Source organism: Argiope bruennichi, chromosome X2, assembly GCF_947563725.1.
Source record: "Argiope bruennichi chromosome X2, qqArgBrue1.1, whole genome shotgun sequence".
In the NCBI taxonomy this organism is placed as follows: Eukaryota; Metazoa; Arthropoda; class Arachnida; order Araneae; family Araneidae; genus Argiope; species Argiope bruennichi.
In genome coordinates this window covers 128,327,465-128,349,791 of record NC_079163.1, presented here as the reverse complement: position 1 = coordinate 128,349,791, position 22,327 = coordinate 128,327,465, and the positions used below count along the sequence as shown (strand labels likewise).

The following is a 22,327-nucleotide window of genomic DNA, read 5'->3' as shown; positions in this document are numbered from 1 at the left end:
TGTAAAGCAGCCAAAAGAGTTTTGGAAAATGTAATTTTTGTTCATGAAAACAAATAAAACACTTTTGGATCGGACGGCAAGCAAAACGTTTGGCGGAAATCAAATGCAGCAATGCATGTCAAAAATTTACGGCCTACTGTCAGATATGGAGGCAGCAGTCAAATAGTCTGGGGTGCATGACAAGCACTGTTGCTGGGTTCTTACATTTTATTGATGGAACAATGAATAAATGTCTATTTTGACATTCTCAAGCGAAATTTAAGCAGAGTGCAAGCAAGCTGGGAATCTCAAGGCATTTTAAGATAGACCAAGATAATGATCTGAAACATATTTATAAGTTATGCTGATATTTACAAATTATGGGTCCTCTACCACTGTCCTAGTGTTCCTGCACTCCTGCATAAAGGCCAGACTTTAATCTCATTGAGCATGTTTAGGATTATTTGCAGCAAAAATTGTATGAACATCAAATTTCTAACAAGCGGGATTTAAGAAAAAAATTTGGTCGAAGTTTGGGTCAAAATCGATGGATCATTTTGCAAAAAATTGGTCCAATCCATGCCAAATAGACAACGAGAGGTCATAAAAAGCAAGGGTAGCCAAACAAGATATTAACTTTTAAGTTTAAATTGTTTTTCTTAATTTATTGGGAAGTGTCCCAATACATTTTGAGCACGTATTTTTACTTTATTTCTTTTATTTTTAATTATATCAATAATTACATTAATATGATAGTTTTGTTAGAATTATTATGATTTGTATATATCAAAATAATATTTATTTATTTGTTTTGGTTCCATTTGTATATTTAAGTAAAATATTATGATAAAATCTGTGAACTTGTAGTGTATCCCGATACTTTTTTGACAGACTGTATATTACATTCAACAAAGTATGGGAAAAAGTAGCTTTTAATTTCTTTAACTCAGTTTTCAATTCTTTGAAGCAATGTGCAGGGATTTGCCCTGCTTAATCCATCTCTAGTAATACCACTGAATTAAATTGAGAATCAACAGCACTTGTTACAAGCCCGAATTGGGAGCAATTTGTTCAGTCGGCTAAAGGCCAGCTCTGATAGTTATTTTTTTTTTATTCTGTTATGCTTTAAGTTTTCTCTATTTAATATTTTAGAGGTGGAAGTTTTTTTTAGTTATTTTTCCAAGAATTCTGAAATTTAACTTTTTGTACATTATAGGTTTGCTGCATAAGATTCCTTATAAAATAAAGGACCATATAGAAGATTTGTTAAGAGAATGTGTTCAAGAAACTAAGCCAAATGGCCGGAAAGTAGCTGTTGCCGAACTGAAAGAGATATTGGAAAACTATGTTAACATAAATGACTCTGAAGGCCAAAATTCCAATGAAAAGTCTTTATTTTTTTCAGATAAAAGACACTTTAAACAGTGACTGCCATTATATTTTGAGCTATTGATCCAATTGGTAACTAATTAATTGTTTATAAGTTTATTTACTTAATTTTTTTATGTATATGTAAATATAATTTTTGTATATATTTTATATGCGTTCTTATTAAATGTTTCTTTAAATTTCTATATGTGATATTTTTTGTACATTTATTCTTTTTTTATATTCATGTACACTCATGTTTGATTTTTCAATGCTATTAAATTCATGTCTTAGGCAAATTTGTGATTGTTACAATTTGTTTAAAGAATCCATATGACTGAATTCTGCTGAAAGTAACTAATCAGTGTATTCATGTATTTCAAATGCTGTAATTTTTTTAACTAGATGAAAACAATTGTGCTATTGTTATTGGAAAATCAGGAAAACAGTTATTCGATTTAAGAGTTTTTATTCTGTTGCAGAATCTTATTGCATATTTTGAAGAAAATTTTCAAAACAGGATTTTATTTTTAGAAAATGATTTGAAAACTTTTGTACAGACAAACTATTCAGATGTAATATTGCGTAATACAGTGGAACCTCGCTTAACTAGCAGAATTTGTTTTCGAACTCGTAATAAGAAATATGCGTTAAGCGATACAATTTTTTTCGTGGGAATCCATGGAAAATAGGAAGGACAATAGGTTCCATTATGGAAAAAAAAAAATCTAAAGCAAATTTATAATAATATAATCTATTAATGCAGGCTTTTTTTTACAAGACAATTGTGTGAAGACATTTGGCTACGGTTAAGGTTTGGAGAAAATGAGACAGCATTATAGTTAATTAATGCAGCGAATATAGCTACTGTCCTTCTAAGATGATGCTATTCAGTGTACAGTACAATAATTCCCTTTACTTTCAACATCTGCCTTATTTCATTGGAAGATTGTTGCTCTATAGGCTATTATTTCCTTCTCTCCAACCGAAGCTCCTCTGCAGTTTTTTTCTTCTGTGACACAGAATGCAACTTCTTCGGTAATCTGGCTGTGTTCTTCCACTAGTTCATCGATAGCATTGCTGTCCGTCTCTAGTGTCATAATCTTAGCGAGGCACGATCTCGTTGATTAAAGCTCCATAGATATTAGTTCAAACATCTCGGAGTCGCATTCGACATCGCTATCGGGTCAAAATTCCCACAAGATTAAGGATTCTCTTCAAACAAGCGCTCAACACCGACTGATACAGGCTAATCCAGCATGTGAGTCACGATGTCGGTTGGTTTGACCCAATGAGTCAAAAGCATTCTGTGAAACACTGCTCATTAAGCATTTCACTTTTTTACATTTTACTTTGCTCGTTATGCGAATCATTCGTTATCAGATGTGTTCGTTAAGCGAGGTTTGACTGTATTATGTACTATTTTCTCCATAGAAAGGAAATTAATAAAATTGGATTATATCTGAAAAAAATCGGTGAAGGATGAGCTAATTTTTTTTATATCAAATAAAGTATGGTGCATTCTGTCAAAAAAGAAATGCATTCTAGCGTTGCTTGTTAACAGGAACTGATTATATCACATTAAACAAAAGAGAAAGAAAAAAAAAAAAACTTCCATCTTTGTGAAATGATCGCTATTAGTATATGTAGTTTTTGTTTTATGCAAGATATCTTCATATTAACATTTGCACTAGCTTAGATTTTTCAAATGGCAGCACCGATTTCGAGCACTAATTCTAATTATCCATGATGTATTAACATAAATACATGCATTTTTTTTTTATTTAAAAAAAACAACAACACCCAATGAGTTAAATGTTGAAATTTAAGTCTTCTATTGTTAAATGGCAGTTTTAATATTATCGACATTTCTAGATATAACCAACGGATTGTTATAATTTATGTGGTCAGTTCTTGCTTAACATAAGTCAGAACTTATGAATTTAATTAAATTTTAATATATTCAATCTTAAAAGGCTGTTGAGCAACAATCAAAAGTTTGAAACACCGTTGTAGGAAATTGAAATATTTCCTCTCATTACTTTTAAAGGTATATATTGCGGGCGATTCCAAAACATTCAAATTATCACTATTTTGACTTTTTTTTTTTTTTTTTTTTTTGATTTCGTCTTAACGTATGGATTACTTAGGAGGCGGAACAGTTTCTTTTTTTTTTCTTTTTTAATTTTTATAATGGTTTCGAAATCAAAGAGTATAATTAGATGTTACATCACGAAAAAAAAAAATTAAATAAGGAATTGACTCAGTTAGATGACGTGTTCCGTTTCGGGAATGCGCTTTATTACTGATTCAATTAAGAATCCTTAGAATACATTAAGTGTTTTTATATTGTATTTAATTTGTGTATTGAATTATAGCGCCTTTGAGTGGTTTCATTTCAGCGTATAAATTTCAGAATCGACAATTCTTTGTCCGTATAACACATAGGCACGACCATTACGGGATTAAATTTATAATTTGGTTTTAATATGATATTTATTTTTTCTGAAGGGTTCCAATGCAAAAAGTAGAAAATAAATGTAAGACAATTGTGCGAGCAGATTACATTTTGGTAACATTCAAACTAAATTATTTTCATTTAACTCGTATAACAAAGAATAGGAATCAAATAGGGTTACTAAAAAGTTTTGTAAAATCCTTGATATTACGAATAAAAGTATGAAACAAAATTTGATTTTTTTAAAAAGTCAAAATACGATTGAATGTAATATTAGGGCGGATGAAGAATGCCCGACTGCTATACCTTATTCACCACACATTTGCAGACATTAAACTTTAATGTTTATCTAAGCGAATATAAAAAGCGCAAAGAAAGACAAATGAAAAGGTAATCTAGTTTATTCTCATATGCCTAAACAAATATACATAATATGGCAAGAAACTGTTGCTAACTGAAACTGAAATCAAACCAAAAATGCATGTCGCCAAAAAATATATTGAAGACTCTAGCGCGTCGCCACATAATAATGAATGTATGACTTAATAAATATATGCAAGAATGAATGAAAGTAAATTTATGAATAAGTCTTGTTTTTGATATAATCCCTTCATTATAAAATAAATAAGATGCATGCGTCCTTTTTTAAATTTATAATTACCTTCAGAAAAAAAAAAAATTGAATGCTATATTAAAATTAATTTTAGTCTTTATTAAGTGAAAACTTTTAAGAATTATATATTATTTTCATTATTAGGGATTTTTCAACGCAACATTCAATAATAATTTCTCAGCTGCTTTGAAAAATAATTTTAATGAAATTTATTTAAAGTCCTGAATGATTTAAACAGTATGCAATGAATGACATAATGAAATGTCAGATGGTATGTCTTTGTATATCTTATTTTGCATATTGACAAATAAGCAGAGAACCTCAATGTTTATTAATCAGTAAAAGGATGTGTATTTAAAGCCTTGTAATACTTTGCACTGGTAAAAGTAATTCGATGCATAGTTATCCCCCTAATCCTTACTTTGTTTAGTGCTCCGAAAAATAAAAATATATATTTGTTTTAAGTTGAATTTCCGACCCAAGGGGAGGGGCAGGCACCTTGCAATTAAGATTGCGAAGCTTCCTGCCTGGTGGTTGGTTCTCGCTATCCCTATGGGTACAGGAAAGGGTTTAGATCTGGTTCCTCCCATCGATGATGAGACGTACTTCGTTAAGGAAGGGTTGTACTGTGGTCGGTAATGGCCCATAGGACTCGACCACAATTCTCGCCAGTGTTGCTGTCGCGGCGATTCGGTCATTCCAGTTTTTCCGTGTGCTTTCCGACGGGTCGGAATAGTTTGTTTGTGATTATGATTTAGTTGAATTTCCCGAAAAAGTAGTCTACATCTTATAACTCTGTAAGCATTTTTAACAATAAAATTAAAAAAAAAATTAATGAATAAAACGTCAAAATGATGCACTGTCTTGAATGGTCAGTCACCATCCGAATGCAAAGGGTTAGAACTGCAGTAAAAGATACTTCAGTATGTCATTTAAGAATTGATGATTTTATGATTATTAATTTTTATATTGATAAAATGCTTCTAAAAAGGAAATACCGAATATCTTCTTAATGGAAGTCCTATACCAAGAAAAGTTAGGAAAGCTTACAATCCTTTTTTTAATGGCCGATAAATTCACCTGCATTGCATTTTGATGACCCTAGAATGTCGAGTACTCAAGTACCACGAGAACATTTGAGTTATATGAACATTTGAGTTACCTGAGTTGTCTATCTGACAGTATGAAGATCTACTGCAATAGGGAACTTTATATAAATATATGAAATTTTCATTTACTTTCTTTGGAGGGAAAAAAAACTATTTCATTAAGAAAAAGAAATATTGGAATAAAAATATCAAATCCATGTTGCATGAAACAGACTATAATTAAAAGTGGCGAAATTGAAGGGAAAACATTAATTTAATATATCGAATCTTGCATATTATAAGTTGATTGATTTTTCTTAATTTTCTTTTTATAAATAAGTTTGGAAACAAAAGGTCTACTTTTAGATTTGTATTTTAACGCTTGTTTTTAAGGTTTAGTTCTTAACGTATTCATTTTTTTAAAGAGCAGCTTAAAAATCCATTATAAAATTATAGAATTAATTAAAAATATTTAAAAAAAGAGAAAGAAATGAGTTTACGGTATAAGTAAGAATTGTTTCTTACTTTCCAATGTACTGAGATAACTTCTAAACTTTCTTTGAAAATGAATATGACGATTTTAAATGCATATGAACTCCATTTGTATATAAAGAGGTAATGTTACTGACTCAAGTGAAATATTTGGCTTGATTTTAACGTTTTTAAGCTACAAGCATTAAAAGGTGTTCGGAAGGTTTTCCCTGTACCGTATTCATGTCTGTTTTGTATACTAGTCTCTTAATGCTTCTGAAAAACCTGAAATAATAATAATGAGGTACATAGATGTTTCTTAAATGTTTTAGTGAATTAAAATGACAGTTACTGAGTTTTTATGTATGTTTATTTCAAGCACAACTTTTCTAATACCCATTTTGATTTTAAAACCTATAGAGTAACTAGTGCTCAAAATGTAATCCATTTATGAATGGGATCTTAAGTATAGAAATAACTTGCAATTATTTTTAAATATTAATATATGATTATGCAGTTTAGAATGTCGATTTTGTTACTTTTTTTCTTCAATAAATTAAATACAGCTTGACAAAGCAAATCTGGAACTGTAAATTTATTTTAATATATCTTAGTAAAAACTCATTGACAGCTGAATTCACTTTAACAGTTTTGATTGTATAGTTGGTCTAAATCATTCACTAAAATTTTTTGTGTTCTTTCTCCGATAAAAACCAACAGTATGGCTATTTATTTACGTCTTCAGTACTTCGAAGAAATGACTAATAATTAAGCTTATTTTTGAGTGAATAATGCTGATATTAGAGTAACGAGTTTTGCAATATTCCATTATATTGATGAAAATGTGCCTTTGATATACATCTTTACTTGACCATTTATATTATAATCCCACATTCATTTTGATTAAGTTAATCAATAAGGTATGGATTTTACTCGGTAAACTTAACCTTTTTTCTTAAAATGATGGTATCTTAATTAGAATAGTACGAATAATATTTAAGAATTTAAAACGCCCTTGTTTTTAAATACATTTTCACTTATTTTTTTGCATTTTTTTTTTGTGATTATTAACATTATGAAAAAACATTTTTCGAAATTTTTAAAATCATTTTATTTTCTCTCTTTCAAGGGTAGAATTTTTTAAATGAAAATTCCTAGGCAAAATCTTTTGATCGTAATTACAAACATTTTTATGTAAAAATTTTGTTAAATATATGGGTGTTCACATTTTATAAAGTAAGAATGAAAGTGACAATTTTTCCATATTGTGAAAATAATATGTTGAACATTTTTTAAAGAGTTTCTTGGCTTTTTTTTTCTAAAATTTATATACTATTTTTGGAAGTTCTAGGTAATTAAGTTTTACTGTTATTATTAATATAAATGAAGATAAAATCAAATCAATTGATACATAAAAAAGTAATTGTGAACTGCATAATTTTTTTTGTATGAATAATTTTAAAGATGCCTGAGTTATGTAATAAACTAATGTGTGTTTTTGAAGTCTTTGTTATCTGTATAATGCAAGTTTAATAGTTTTAATACTTCATCCGAATGGGCACGACAAGACATCCGATTCTACACATAGAATAGATACATTGAATGTTTCAGGTATTATTGTGAAGTATAAAAGGGGGATGAAGAACCAGCTCGATTTTTCATGAAATTTAAGCCGATTTCTTTTTCTATTTTTAAGAAGTTATTTAGAAGTTTATTAATCATTTCCAGCATTCCAAATCATTTTTATTAATCATTTCAATCATTATATTTCTATAGAATGTACGTCTTTTAAATAAAGGCCTTATCATTACCATTTTTTACCATTTTATTGAATGCCATAGCATATTATGCCGAGGTAAAATATATTTAAATAATTTTCGTATTTCATTGCCTAAAATTGCCTAGTAGTCCAAAGAATGCTGGCTTTTCATATATTGCTAGTAACATATATGAGAACAGAATTAAAGTGAATAATAATATTAAATGGTTAAACACTCTTTTTTCTCAAACACAATGCCACATACTTTTTGAAACTCGATGTCTGTCTGTCTAGTGGTCAATGGGATCAATTCATGCACACGTCATACATGTCAAATGCACTGCACCAATTTAATTTCAGAATGCATTGCACAACTTACGGCGTTGCATTGGTTTTCTTAATGTAACAAAAAAAAAAAATCAATTCTGGCCGTCAGAGGCGTCTAAATAATTTCATGTTACCACAATACAGCTGTAAAGTTTATTTTACCGCAATTAAATGTTTTTTGTTACGAATGAGGATTTCCTTTTTCTCTATCTTGTCAGTTACTTTCAACTAAAAGTGCTGTATTAGGAAAAATAATCTACACTCTGGGAAGATTTATTTGCGAACTATAACGTTAAATTTATTTCAGATTAAATTGAAATAAATCACACCGTTGATATAAAAAGGATAAATCAGTGAGTATTTCTCACGAAATAGTTTCTCCTTTCTCCAATCACAGTATTTTTCAAACATAGTCATACAAAGCAGTAATGGTGCATTTGTGTACGGATAGGCTCAAAAGAGTTAAGTAATTATTTTTAATTAAAAAAATTCCATTTTCTTCTGAATTTATCGAATGAGTAAGGAATAAAACAAATCCTGTTGTGTTCAGTGTTTGGCACAAACATTCAGTGTTCGGAATGCAAAGGGGACAGGGATTATGCACTGTTCTAAACTTGGATCTCTTGCACTCAGGGGTGAATGAAGCATCGCAAGTTTCGGGGACTTCTTTTTTTTTCCATTCCGAAACCAAATATTTTTTATTTATTTCAATTGAACATCTAAAACCGAAGCACTAAACACGCAAAAGTGGTTACCGCCAATTTCTTTCATATTCTCTCCCTTCCCCCGCATAAAATTGTGGAGCTTGAATAAGGCCGTGAATGCCTTGCTTGGCATTACGATCTTTGGCGTGAATCGAGCATTTTTATTGGATTTGGCGAGCAATCGGATATTAATCTTGGGCATGTGATTAGTACATGTGAAGCGATTGTATATGCGTTTTTTCCAACAGATTGAAAGCAAAATTTGATCTCGAACTGCAATTGTAGTCATCAGATCGCATTCGAAATTTTATTTATTTAAGTCATTGCGTTTTTCAATTATAGCGTTTACATGCATGAAAAAGTACAGACAACAGATTTGTTCAAAATATGATACAGATCCACATTTTAAATGCTCGTGTATTTATCTAGCTCTTTAGTTTTGCAGTTATTTTGCTCTCTTATACTCGGACAGCTGGACAGACAGGCTTCATCGGAATGGATTTCGTTCAAAATTTGATAAACAAATTTGATGTAAAGTTCTTAAACGGAATTTCATCTATCTCGCTCAAAGCGTTTTTGGCTTATCTTGTTGACAGACGTATAGACATAATTCCAAAAATGTGTTTTTGTTCCCTGTGTCTTGAAATGTGAAGATCTGTCAAAATCTAGAGTTCGAATTTTTTGACGATTGCAATACTTAAAAATAGAAAGTAAAAACTGAGGCAAACTGAAATAATGAAACATTTAGTTTCGCGTCAGTTTCAAGAGATTAGGTTTCAATATCTTTCACAAAAAAACAAACAACAACAAAAACAATTTTAACACATTTTTGATATTTAAATACAAAATTGGTCATTGCTGTAGATTTATTAATCAACTTAACCAGGTTCAAAAAGAAATTGGACCATTTTGATTTGAAAACTCTAAGAAGAATGTTCTGAAATGTTAACGATGCTTGATTTTAATTTGAGTATGCGCCCCTCCACACAATACCCCCCAACCAAGAATAAAATAGGCATTTAAAAAAATAATAAAAGAGTGTGTATGCGTAAAGCGTTGGTGACCTCGTAATTTTAAACCGTGGTCATATGGCGAGGGCGACACCTGGGCTGGCACCCATCTCTCCAAACGTCCACACCACATCACGCCAGCGGGAGGACGTTTGGCCCGACGGATTTAACGCAGTTTTTACAGCATACGCTCAAACAAGTGAACATCAACATGAATATGTATTTTATTTCACGTTGGCGTATAGTGGCAATGTGTTTTTAAAAAGAGGACAGTTATGTCTCTGGTTCTCCAGCAGCAATAGACAGTCTGGTGGCCAGACTATTTCGAGTCAATAGCACCATCGAAAGGGAATTTATCAAATCCGCTCACAAGGAGGGGCAATCCAAAAATGATAACTGGCCATTATGGTGAACAAGGAACAGGTCCATCACGAACCATTAAAGCTGCCTGCATATGTAAAAGACAGCTTATTGCCCCAACTATTAATACTTAGAATATGTATCAAGAAAAGTCGAATTCTTAGATAACAACAAACCTTGTTTTAGTTTCCTCTGTCAACCTTTAAAATTTTGCCGGATATATGACAATAACGATTTCATATTAAGTTAAACAATGGCATATTACACTGGTGTAAGAAATTAAGAGAATTTTCATGTTTGATCTACGATCTCCAGAACTATTGGACATATTTCAATAAAATTTGGTGTGAACATAAGTTGATATAATGCAAATAAAATAAACATTCAACAGTTATAATAGACACACATGTTTGTGCGTAACACTCATGGAAGTCTGAAGGTCTGAAACAGCGGTTGCAGAATACACAAAAGAAATGGGTTAATAGGGGGTATGGTCCCCTCTTACAGCTAAACACGCCTTACAACGTGATGTCATACTGGAAATAAGGCAGTTTATCAGTGCATGTGGCAATTAGTCCCACTTATTCACCAAAGCTGTTTTCAGTTCCAGGATGGTTCTCGGAGGGGGGTTGCAATTGCCCTCCCCAGAGCGCCTCAGACATGTTCTATAGGGTTGAGGTCAGGAGACCTGGTTGGCCAATCCATCCGGCGAATATTCTCACTCTCGAGAAATTCGTTGTCCAGAAGAGCTCTATGTGGCCTCGTGTTATCGTCCATTAAGATGAACTCGGGGCCCACTGCACCCCGGAAAAGGCGAACATAGGGCTCCAAGACCTCATCCCTATACTTCACACCAGTCACAGAGCCTCTATCAAAGACGTGGAGAGGTGTGCGGCCATCTAACATGATGCCTGCCCAGACCAGTACACCGCCACCGCCATAACTGTCGATTTCGCGGACATTGGAGGGTATGTAGCGGGTCCTTGGCTCTCTCCATATGAAAGTACGGCGAGAATCGGTGTTTAGGCTAAAACTGGACTCGTTGGTGAATAGAACGGTTGCCCATTGCTCCATACTCCAATCACTATGTTGCCTGCACCATGCTAATCGGACTCTCCTGTTCGTAGTCTTGAGCGGGACGCAAACAGCCGGTCTTCTGGCAAACAATCCTCTCTCATTCAGTCTCTTGGAACAAGTCACCCTTGATACACGAGTTCATGTGGCTGCATACAGGTCCCGAGAGAGCTGAGAAGCTGTAACCCCTCTGTTACGCCTCGCTAAAATGGACAAATGGCGATCTTCTCTGGCCGTCGTGGCTCTTTGACGACCTCGCCCAGGCTTTCTCTCGATGGATTCAGTATCCTGGAACTGTTTCCATAGGTTACACACGGCGCTGGGCATTAAATGAAACTCTGCATATCTGGACTTGCGATTGGCCTGCATCTAACCTGCCCACAATTGCCACCTCATTCCAACATCTAAGCGTTGGTGGTTTCTCATTTTTACTGTTCCGTTGTGAATTTCACCGATTGCTGCAAGATAATACCAAGAAATTCGCCGATGTGTGCTAGCGAACGAAATTCGTCTTACCATCCACGCTCTTTTAAAGCCTGTTTTCTGCTGACTCCACCTACACACACGTGTACGCTTACATATTAGCTGTACAACATTTGCATTTTTATCTAGAAGCAATGGTTTTTCCTTCAGTTCAGTTCTTTTCATGCAATTCGATAAAATATGCAAATTCTCTTAATTTCTTACACCAGTGTATATATATAAATCTTTACGAATGGATGTTACGTTTTAAAAATAAATGTTAAAAAATAATCAGCGAGATGTATTTAAGAAAATAAGACATTTTTAGAAAAGAGTCAAAACTCATTCTTTCCGAATGAAAACTTCTCTTTAAAATCAGCAATTGGATTTAAAAAATCAGACAAATATCTTCGATCGCCGATGAAACTCTGTCGATTACAAACAGAAACAGTTCTGCATTGAAATTATTTTTATGGAAGAATTGATAGATTTTATAATGCTTCGCTTTGAATAAAGATGATATTTTAAAATACATTCAAAAATTTCATTGATTATTAAACTAGGATCAATATAGAACACAATCACTGTAAAAATGTGATTTTACTTTTTTTTCAAATTAAGTAGATAAAAGTTACAATACTAAATCGAGGAAATATGAAAAATTTGTTTATAGTTTTACTGAAATATTCTCAATAATTTCTGTGTTAATAATATAAGAACTGGTTTGTTAAGTATCCTTTTTAAATGAAAAATAATTTTTTTTGTAATACAGAATTAGCTAAAATAATTTAATTTTAAAATTATAAACAAATCTAGTCTTTGTTTGTTGATGTACATCAAGACAATTTTATTGCCATATATTATTTTTTTTAAATACATTTTTGTCTTATAATGCCAACAATTCATTGATCAAATTAAATTAGAAAATGTCTACCAAAGTTTTGCTTACATACTATTTGTACAAACTCAAATAAATAAATTTGAACAAATTTTCTCTTCAGGATAAAATCAGGTTGAAACTGTTTAAAAATTTTGGCAGTAAATACAAACATATGAATTTTTATGCAAACATGATATTAGAAAGTTACGCACTAAATAATGAAAGTAAAATAATAACAGAAATGACACTATGAGTGGTTAACTGATACTAAGGACATTATGAAACTTGCTATTTTTTTGTAATTACGACACAACAGGTACAAATTTGTTTATAAAGTTATTCGCATCTTTTCGGCAATGAAATTTGAGAAATCACAAAATTCTAAAGTAACAAAAATCCATAAATAGTCTTTGTATACTAATCGAAGTACTATTTGAGTCCTTAAATTTTGCTTTTGACCGAAAAAGAATTTTTATAATTAAAAGAACGAGAAAAATTTTGCGACTTCTCTATTTCTCAAATTATTCCTTTAAGTCTAATAAACCACATATTGCTGGGAAAAAGTTTCATTAAATTATTTTTCTGGAGGCTTCAGTTTTCTTCTACTCTTCTGAAACATACAAGCGGGGCGGTGTCAATGTTTTGACTGCAAGAATGAAATGTCGTCGGTTCGAAACCGCTTTCACACAAGATACGGTGTGCCTGTGGACCTGATACACGTAAATCGTAATCAAAAGTCCTCCCGTTGGAGAGGGAAGTACATTTCAGATATTGCTTTCGTCACCTAATCCAGACTCAAAAGGATTTGGCTCATCACAAAATAGATTTCGTGTTACTTCAGAATAGCAACACAAGTACACTAAATGTAATCAGAACTCTAAATCACGTAAATGAATCTCAAATTTCAGTATTTCAGCATCTTCAACATTGTTTTAGCCGTTAAGATTCTTTTGGCACGATTGATGACATTTTCCTCTGAAGACGTGTGTGTGTGTGGAGGGGGGCTGTCAGTATTATTATTTGTTTTTTGTTTTTACAACAACTAATGAGTTTCCGAGTTACAGATTTAGGCGCTGTACTTTACATACTTTAACGAACATTTAAATAATTAGATTTCTTTAGGGCTGGGATAGCCTGGTTGGTAGGGCGTTGGATTCGTGTCCCTTGGGTTGCGAGTTCGAATCCCGCCGGCCGAAGACTCTCCGTGTGTGTGGTGGCTGGCGCACGTATAAATCTGTCGTGGTCACAAAGTCCTCCATATCGAGAGTAATACCACTGGGGGTACTGGATCAGAAGTGATCGTTCACCGATTCAGGTCTAAATTACGATCTGTGGACGAATGAATGAAATGCGTGAATAAAGTCCCCCCCCCCGTAAAAAAGGGTTGTGACGTGTGTGTAGCTAAGGCGTACTCTTGGCCCTAGATGGCGCTACTAAAAAACAAGAGACGCACCTTTGGCTTAAAATCACTGACTTCGTCAGTGGGCTTGTCTATGACAAGCGCCATTAGAAACAAAACAACAGATTTCTTTAAATGATATCATCACAGTATTAATGGAATTAAAGAAATGCATTTTTTTAAAGGTTTCTGCTAGAAAATTTAAAATTCATTCCTATGAAATTTCTATATTCATTAGATCGATATAAATTTTTGTATACGTCATTTGCATTTATTAATTACTTGTGTAATAATTTGATCAAGACCGATCAAATAATAGATTAGCGTAGCAAAATAATTATTTTATTTGCAGCCTTATACATTTACAAAGAACAATTTTTTCTTACCTGGGTAAATATTATTTACAAACAAATAGCAGTTCAATCACGAAGTAGTTCCTGTATTAAATCGGAGAATAAGTCACACACACACACACAAAAAAAAAAAACTGCTAACAGGCTGTTATTTCAAAACGGCTACTCCAGGGCTGTTCCAGAAATCCACCAATCTTTATCGGGTGGATCCTATCACAGAAGGCCGAATCACATGGAATTTCTCAAAAATTCCATGAGAGATTGGCTATTTTCAATATGACCTCCATTTTTTTGGATTAAGCATTGCATTCTGTACACCGTACTCTCTACAGCTGAATGCAACATTTCAGGGGGCATGCTCATAACAGTCCGTGTCATGTTTTACTTTAAAACTGATAAGTTCGAGATTCCACCAAGATAAACCTTCGATTTTAAATAAGCACAGAGAAACAAGTCTCATGGGATTAGATTCCTGGAGCGAGGTGGCCATGCAACATGAAAACAGTGACTAATGACTCTTTCTTCTGTAAAGTGATGGCGCAACAGTTGCTTACGGATGTACCAATATGTGGTGGTGCTCCATCCTGCATAAAGACAATTTTATCTAAGCATTGCCTTTGCTGAAGTTGTGGAATAAAAAAACTACTCAGTATATTATGATATCTTTGAGCGTCTACGGAACAGGTCTGCGGTCCTGTCTCAAAAAAGTATGGTCCGATGATAAAATCTGCTGCAAAACCACACCAAATAGTTACTTTTTGAGAATGGTGTGGGATTTCTTGAAATGCATGGGGTTGTTCAGATGCCCAAATTCTAGAATTCTGAGTGTTAACTGTCCCATTCAAATGAAAATGGGCCAGATATTTGTCCAAGGCCAAGCTTCGTTGAATTCCATCTTGGAAAGAAATGTCAAAGCAAAAGTTAATCGAAGATCATAATCTGTGGGTTTTAATTCATGCAAAAGGCTAATTTCATATGGATAAAATTGAAAATTTTTTCTTAAAACTTTCCATACTGTTGAAGCACTAACGTCCAGTTGTCGGGCAACTCCACGTGTGCTGCTATTACCAGCAGTGCTCGTCTGATTTCTTTCAATGATTGCAGTCGCAACATCTGTGATCGTATCTTCCGATACCGGTTTCCGTCCTCTACCAGGCCAAGTTGCGAGATAATCTTTTTTTTTTTTTTTCAAATTTTTCAAATCGCTTTCACTGCATTAATTGATAGAGGTCCTTTACGTAAATTGTTTCGACTTCTAAATTCGCTAACAGCGGCTGCTGCATTAGATTGATTAAGATAAAAGAGCTTCACAAGTGATGCACGCTGTGATAAAGTGAGACGCATTTTACAAATCAACAGACACTTGGAATGATTTTCAATGCCCCGCTTCTTTTTTATAACTCAAAATACTGGCGCTGGTGATTACGTAATCGGGATTTTGCATTTTGCAATTTTTCCTCGTGTTTTATACAGAATTTTAGCTGTCTTAATGTGTAAAGCGCCACATTTCCCCCTATCTGCAACTTTTGGAACTAAATTTTTTTCGTGGTTTCCTTTTTCCCATGTCGTTAATAGTCCCCGCTCAAAATTTGGTGGTTTTGTGGCTGATAGTTCAAGCTACAGAGGTCTCCGAGTACCGTCAGTTAAAAAAAACAACACCCTGTATATCTGGCGGTTCTTATGCACTTAACTATGTGTGGGAAAACAGGTGACGTTACATCTGGTCAGAATGCCAGTTATCATCTGAGGGGAAAAGGGAAATGTTACACTTGTGATTAAAGATAATGTTTATAAAATAAAATATTTCCACTATTATTATTTTTTGTAATAAAAATAGCAAAGTTTTCAATGCGAATTTTTTTGAAATTTTAAAATTAATTTTTCTTTTTTTGCTTGTTGGGTTAGTTTATATTGAATATAAGAAGAAATAAATACTGCCTTTTCCGCTATATTCAAGGAAATTCAAGCTGACAAATATCCTGAGAGGAATTGTATATGAAATAATGTATTAAAATTTTAGCTTTGAAGATTATTTTTGTCTGGATTTCATAATTTGTCAGATGATGATAATGTAACCACTCTATATAACTTTCGGGTCACACAATATGAAGAGGGTTTATACATAACAGATTCATTTGTACTGGCCTGTATGCACGATGCCGCGAGTTTTCCCGTGGAAATCAAGTCTTGAAATTGTGTCCTCCGACGTCGAAGTTAGGACTTCCACCAAACCTCCATGGCCTAATTAACATTTTAGATATTTGGAATTAAATCTTTTTTTTGGCAAAGTATTGAAATTCGGATCATTTCATATAAAAATGCAAAAATTTACGATTTTTTAAGATGTGATATACATTTGATGAATTTATATGACTTATATATAAGTAACGTATCTAATTTTACACATTTAAAAACTCATTAGCTTTTTCTGACAACGAGCAGTTCATTGAATTTCGATGAAAGCGAAAAATACATACTTAAAAATAAATATATTTTGCTAATTTTTTTTGAGATGATGAAATATTTTTATTCACGATGGCAACAAGCAAAAGAGTCAATCTAAAATGGAAATATTTCAGCTTCAGTTATTTAATTCGGTTTACTTTTCTTATCAGAGGCAGAACACATACTCCATTGATTGAAAAGAAATTTCCTTAGAAATACTCTTCTGTGTGTATATAAAAAAGAAAAAGAAAGTTCAAAAGTCAACACAAAATGTTTTGCTTATTCACTGTCTGTTGGCCTATTGAGTTAGGCTTAAGCACCTGCGTTCTTAGGAAAGAGAACAATTTACCAAATACCTTGGGATTACTCTATCCTATTGGAGATTCAGGTGGGAGCAGCGGCCTACATATTAAGTTGATATTTTTTCCGTTTTATTTTTAGCTGCAGAAGAAAAGAAGAATAATGAAAAAGAGGAAAAACATCTGCACAGTGTTTACTCGATAATCAGTTTGGAGCGGAAAATGGATGCTATTTTCTTTGAAACTCAAAAGTCACAATGAACGCCTGTGAAATATAAGGGACATAAAGAATTCGTATTGTTTTTGAATTTCAAAGAATTTATATTGAAATCTTGAGGGACGCTTTAAATATTTTTTTTTTTGGACATTTCAATTTCTTATTTAGTCGTGTTATAGAAAAGACTTGGGGAAAATAATCAAGGAATTTAAACTTGATTGGTGTTTGAAAAGTATTTTGATCCTTTGCTGGCTTTGTTCTTTAACATTAAAGGAGATTTTCAGAATAAAATTATTCATAGCATTTTTGGAATTAGGCAAAATAAAGTGAACTCAATGTAAGGGAATCAAAATATTTATTTAAACATATATATTTGATGAGAAAAGAGCAATTAAAGTGTGTCCAGAAATTGAATGCGCAAACTAAAAATCAAACCAAAAATTGTCTGTTGTTTAACTAAGTATAACTGCTTTAAGAAATATTTTGACAATTCTATTAATTCCAGTAGCTCTGCTTTGCATTCTTTTAGAGCAAATTCTTTCAGAAATTTTTATAATAATACCAATTCAATTCTTTTTATTTATGTTTTCAAAAACGATATAAAGAAGTAATTAGAATATTTCAATTAAGCTTATGGAATTTATTTAGCTTATTTAATTCAGTGAATTGAATTTAAGTTATTTGAAATTTTGTTTTTATTTTTAATTCAATAGCTAGCAAATATTCATTCCAAATTGGAGGGAATTGGTTCAAAGGTTTTATCCTGATCACATTTTTTAAAAAAGTTCCATAGATTATTTTAAAATCAGAAATTTAGCAAAAATGAATTTAGCCAGATTTCCTGTAAAATTTCAAAGTAAGATTGTTTTTTAATTTTTTAACTGGAGATTTTTAGGATTTCTAGATTCCTCTTCTATCATTTATTTATGTAGCCAAATTACTTTATTTGATTTTCTCAATTAAGGTGTTGAAATTGATAAAATTCAGTGAAAAATTCTTTTTAGTGACACTGCAAAGACTTTTGATATTATATTTGAATTTGTTATCTTATAGAAATAAATTCTATTACATTAGCCATTTAAATGGTAATAAAATTACGCTATCACTTCTAAAATATAAAAAAAAAATATTAAATTGGTGCAAGTCTTTTCCTACTTTGATAAGACAGCTATCCACTAGGTTATCGTCTATTAAGTATGAATTTCACAGTCTTTTGCATAAAGTAAAATTCCCTAATTTTTTTTGTCAAGTAATAAAATTTGAAAGACAGATACTGTAGCGTTACAATTATTATTGGTTTCAAAAATGCAAATATACAGAGTATTCACTTTTAATTTTGAACCAATGGTTCATTTTTAAACCGCTACTGAAACACATATTTCCTTAAGGAATAATGCTTTCCATGCAGAAAAGAATTACATTTTATGTTGTATGAGCCAATAAATATATTTATTAAAAAGTCTCGAAAACTGTTTATACTGTTCTCCGTTCCTATGAGTTATATTTAGTAAAGAATTATCGAAATTCTAAAACATATGATAAAAAATCCATCGTTTTACGATTAAAATTGACCGAATTGCATCTGTTTACCTAAACAGGGAACCATATACAAATTTGTTTTAAAGGACAGTTTGAAAAAGTTAAAAAACAATGCATCATTTCAATTTGTAAATGAACCCTTAAAACCTCTTTCGATGCTTCGAAATTATCTGTTTTCATTCGTGTAAAATAGCTATAATTCGTGTAAAATAGCTATTTTCAACGTTTCATAAGTCGGTTAGTTTTAGTCATAGAAAGTGTTTTTTTTAAAATGTTACGGTGTCAAGAATATTTAACTAAATATGATTGATAGGACCGGGGTCTGTATAAAATGCTAGATTTCTTAACTTTTTGAGAAATACATTTATTGAATCAAACAACCAAAAATATAATGTTTGCCATTTAAAACATTTTTCCAATTGGAACTATATGCTAACTTCAACAGTTTGGAAGTCAGCCCTTGGGTCAAGATAAGAACGGACCGCACCGCCTGTTTACTCTTAGATGAAATCATTCAAGTCTGTCTAAGCAACTGATAACTATTATTCAGCTATTCGTTTTCAACAAATGATCATTTTGAATAGTTTCTTCAGCCAAATTTTTTTTTGGCGTGAAATTCCATTTTCGCTGGACAGCTATCTAGGTTTACCACTTGTCAGTCAGATTTAAAAATGGAGGCATTTTTTTTTTATGTCTTAGAGTTGTAAAATTTTGAGCGACCATTTTCCTACTGCAAGCAACTGGAATAAAATATTATACTCTATTTTTCATACTTGACTATCTTATCCGAAACAGAATGTTTAGTTAAAATCAATTACACTAAATGAAAATTGGTCTTAAAGTTTAGTATTAATATTATAACTTAATGTCTTTGCGCACTTAAAGTTATGTATTTACACACTGTTACTTTTTTAATGCTATGATAATTTATATACTCCTTCGACATATTTATAAAAATAATTATATGAAAGGGAAATTATAATTTTAAAGACTGTCATTTTTGATCGATTTCATTCATTCCAACGAACAAATATTTGGAAATTTTTTTGCATACACATGCTGTTATTTTGTTAAAACATCAACATCTGAAATACATTGTTTGATAGATAGGCCAAATTTCTTCCATTTTGAACATTATTTTTAATTCTATACGATTCAAATTTCTTTTGTGATAAAACATTAGCAGAAAGCCTTCCCATATTCCTGTACATATAATATTATTACGGTTAAACAATCATTAAACAGTTGTCTACATTTGTGATCATATTTATAGCAATTTTTGGGCTAGTCATACACTCTTTTTATAAAAAAATTCAATTAATTGAACAGTTACCTACATTTTAAGATCATTTTGCTTATTTTTTTGCATAATCAATATTATATATGTTTGTATTATCAAAAAAAAAAAAAAAAACATCTTATTTTGATAAAACACTAATTCATTAGACAACTGTTTACATTTGAAATCTGAATTTCATTGTTTAGCTGTTTGAAGGAAAATGAAGGAAGTTTAATTTAACCGAGGATTAAAAATACAAACAATGACTCCAATTTTGATGAAGCATCTTTTCACTAAACAACCTTTTACATCTGAAATGCAACTTTTATGGATCGATAGTTAGGTTAAATTTCTTTAATTTTTAATCTCAATCAATGTTTGTTGTCAACAGCTAAAATCACGAACAATGATTCTCGTTGTTACCCTATTACAAGAGACTCGAGCAAGTCATTCCGCAGTATTATCCGTAACTTATCACCCTATCCATTGTCATCATTTCCCGTTTGTCGCGCGGCCCGGAAGTTTTGCGTTGGGACGACAACCTCACTTCTATTTTAAAGCAAAGCTATAACTACCTTTTAGAAATGGCAACCATTATTAAACATACCCTGTCATAACCTTATCGCGAAGGATATTTATTTCCTCCTAAACTGGAACCAACTCGATCTCTGTGCGCTCCACATGGTTTGACTTTAATAAAGCTCAGCAAAGCAGATACAAAGTTATTTAGAGCTTTTCCATTTATTTATCACTGAGATTTTGAATACTTTAACCCATTTGAGAAAGAGGAGGGCTGCACCAGGAGGGGACAGAGCGTCAGTATGTTTAATGCCATGCTCTTTAATTATGAGCTTACCGTTAAGACTCCAGTTAATTTAGTGATTTAGGGCTGACTGATTTTTTCGGATTAGCGCAGAAAAACTTGCGAAAAAATGAAGATTGATATTCGTGAAAGCTGTAATCCCCCTTTGCTGAGTTTGCGCTCCTCGTTCTATAAAATTACTTGCGCCTCATCTTCAAAGTTAAGCGCGCAGATTAAAATGGCACTGCTTTTGCTTTCAGAAAAAGCTATCGAGAAGAAGGTTGTTGAGGGAGAGAAAAAAAAAAGCTATTCAGTCTTCGTAAACGAGACAAGGAAGGGCTTTTAAAGAGGCGTGAAATGAATAACGTAACAGAATTATTAATTTATCGTCAATCAATTACCTTAATGATTTAATATACATCCTCTTGTTTTACTGTAATGATAAAATAATGCCCTTCATTGCTGCAAGGAGCTGAGCCTATATTCAAAATAGCTTCTTTCCTGATGTGAAATTTGGATTGTAGTATTAGCTGAAATTTTCCGTCGTCTTACGGGTTGTTAGAGACACTGTGTTAGTATTACTATTAGATTTCTTTCCTTCAATGAAATTAATCTGTCCATCATCTGATCACCATATATATAAAGGCGTGATTATTAGATTTACTTTTAAAGAAGAATAGGCTAATTCTTGGGTTATAGAAACAGAACCACAAATCTCCCCCCCCCCCCCCAATGGAGTCTTAAAATGTGAGTATATTTATTCTCCAGAGTGCTTGTTTAAAATGAATATCTTTCCCCATGAAACAAAGATTAAACTGACGATTTATGATTCAATTTCCATTACTTTGATATTCTTTTTATAACTGCATGAGTGAATCGTTTATTGTGTAATTGTGACTGCATGTGTTTAGTATTTAAGTAATTTGACGATAGAGTCTTAGCTTCGACCGAAAGGGATGCAGTTTCGAATTCCAGAACCATTAAAGATCTTACGTGTTTGTAGGTCTGTTATACTTTAAATTGTTCTGGGTCAAACACTCTCTTGTATGTGTGGTGTTGAAGAGAGGATGTTTACTTGAACATCTTCAGAGTATGGATCAAGATTACGTGGTCCGTCCCAAAACAACCCTTATGCATGCTCAAAACTTGGCATTCATCGAACTGAATTCAGACACTTCTAATAGAAATGCGATTTTTTCCCCTTTCAATAACTTACTATACTTTGGATAATATTCAGTCTAAATAGCATCCATGGCAACATTTCAGATATTTTTAAAACTATGGGCAGGTACGTTCTCCATCAGTAAGATGTACTTTGACAAATTTTAGCATAAAGCAAACATGTCTGACAAGTTCATACAAAAAAAATTTGGAAATTATATTGAAAAACATTTATAATATATGAAAGCATTAATCCATATATGGCTTAAAATAAAATATT

At 32.1% G+C, this 22,327-nt stretch overlaps 1 protein-coding gene across 3 annotated transcripts in view; it reads left to right on the top strand.

Moving 5' to 3' along the window:
• The window catches only part of LOC129960713 (uncharacterized), a 45,588-nt gene extending 44,155 nt beyond the window's left edge, over positions 1-1,433 (top strand). For all 3 annotated transcript variants that reach the window (XM_056074283.1, XM_056074282.1, XM_056074281.1), the window contains one exon: positions 1,196-1,433. In XM_056074283.1, the coding sequence (XP_055930258.1) occupies positions 1,196-1,407 (212 nt within the window). In that variant the 3' untranslated portion in view covers positions 1,408-1,433. The remainder of the gene's footprint in view (positions 1-1,195) is intronic.
• Positions 1,434-22,327: the final 20,894 nt, after the last annotated feature.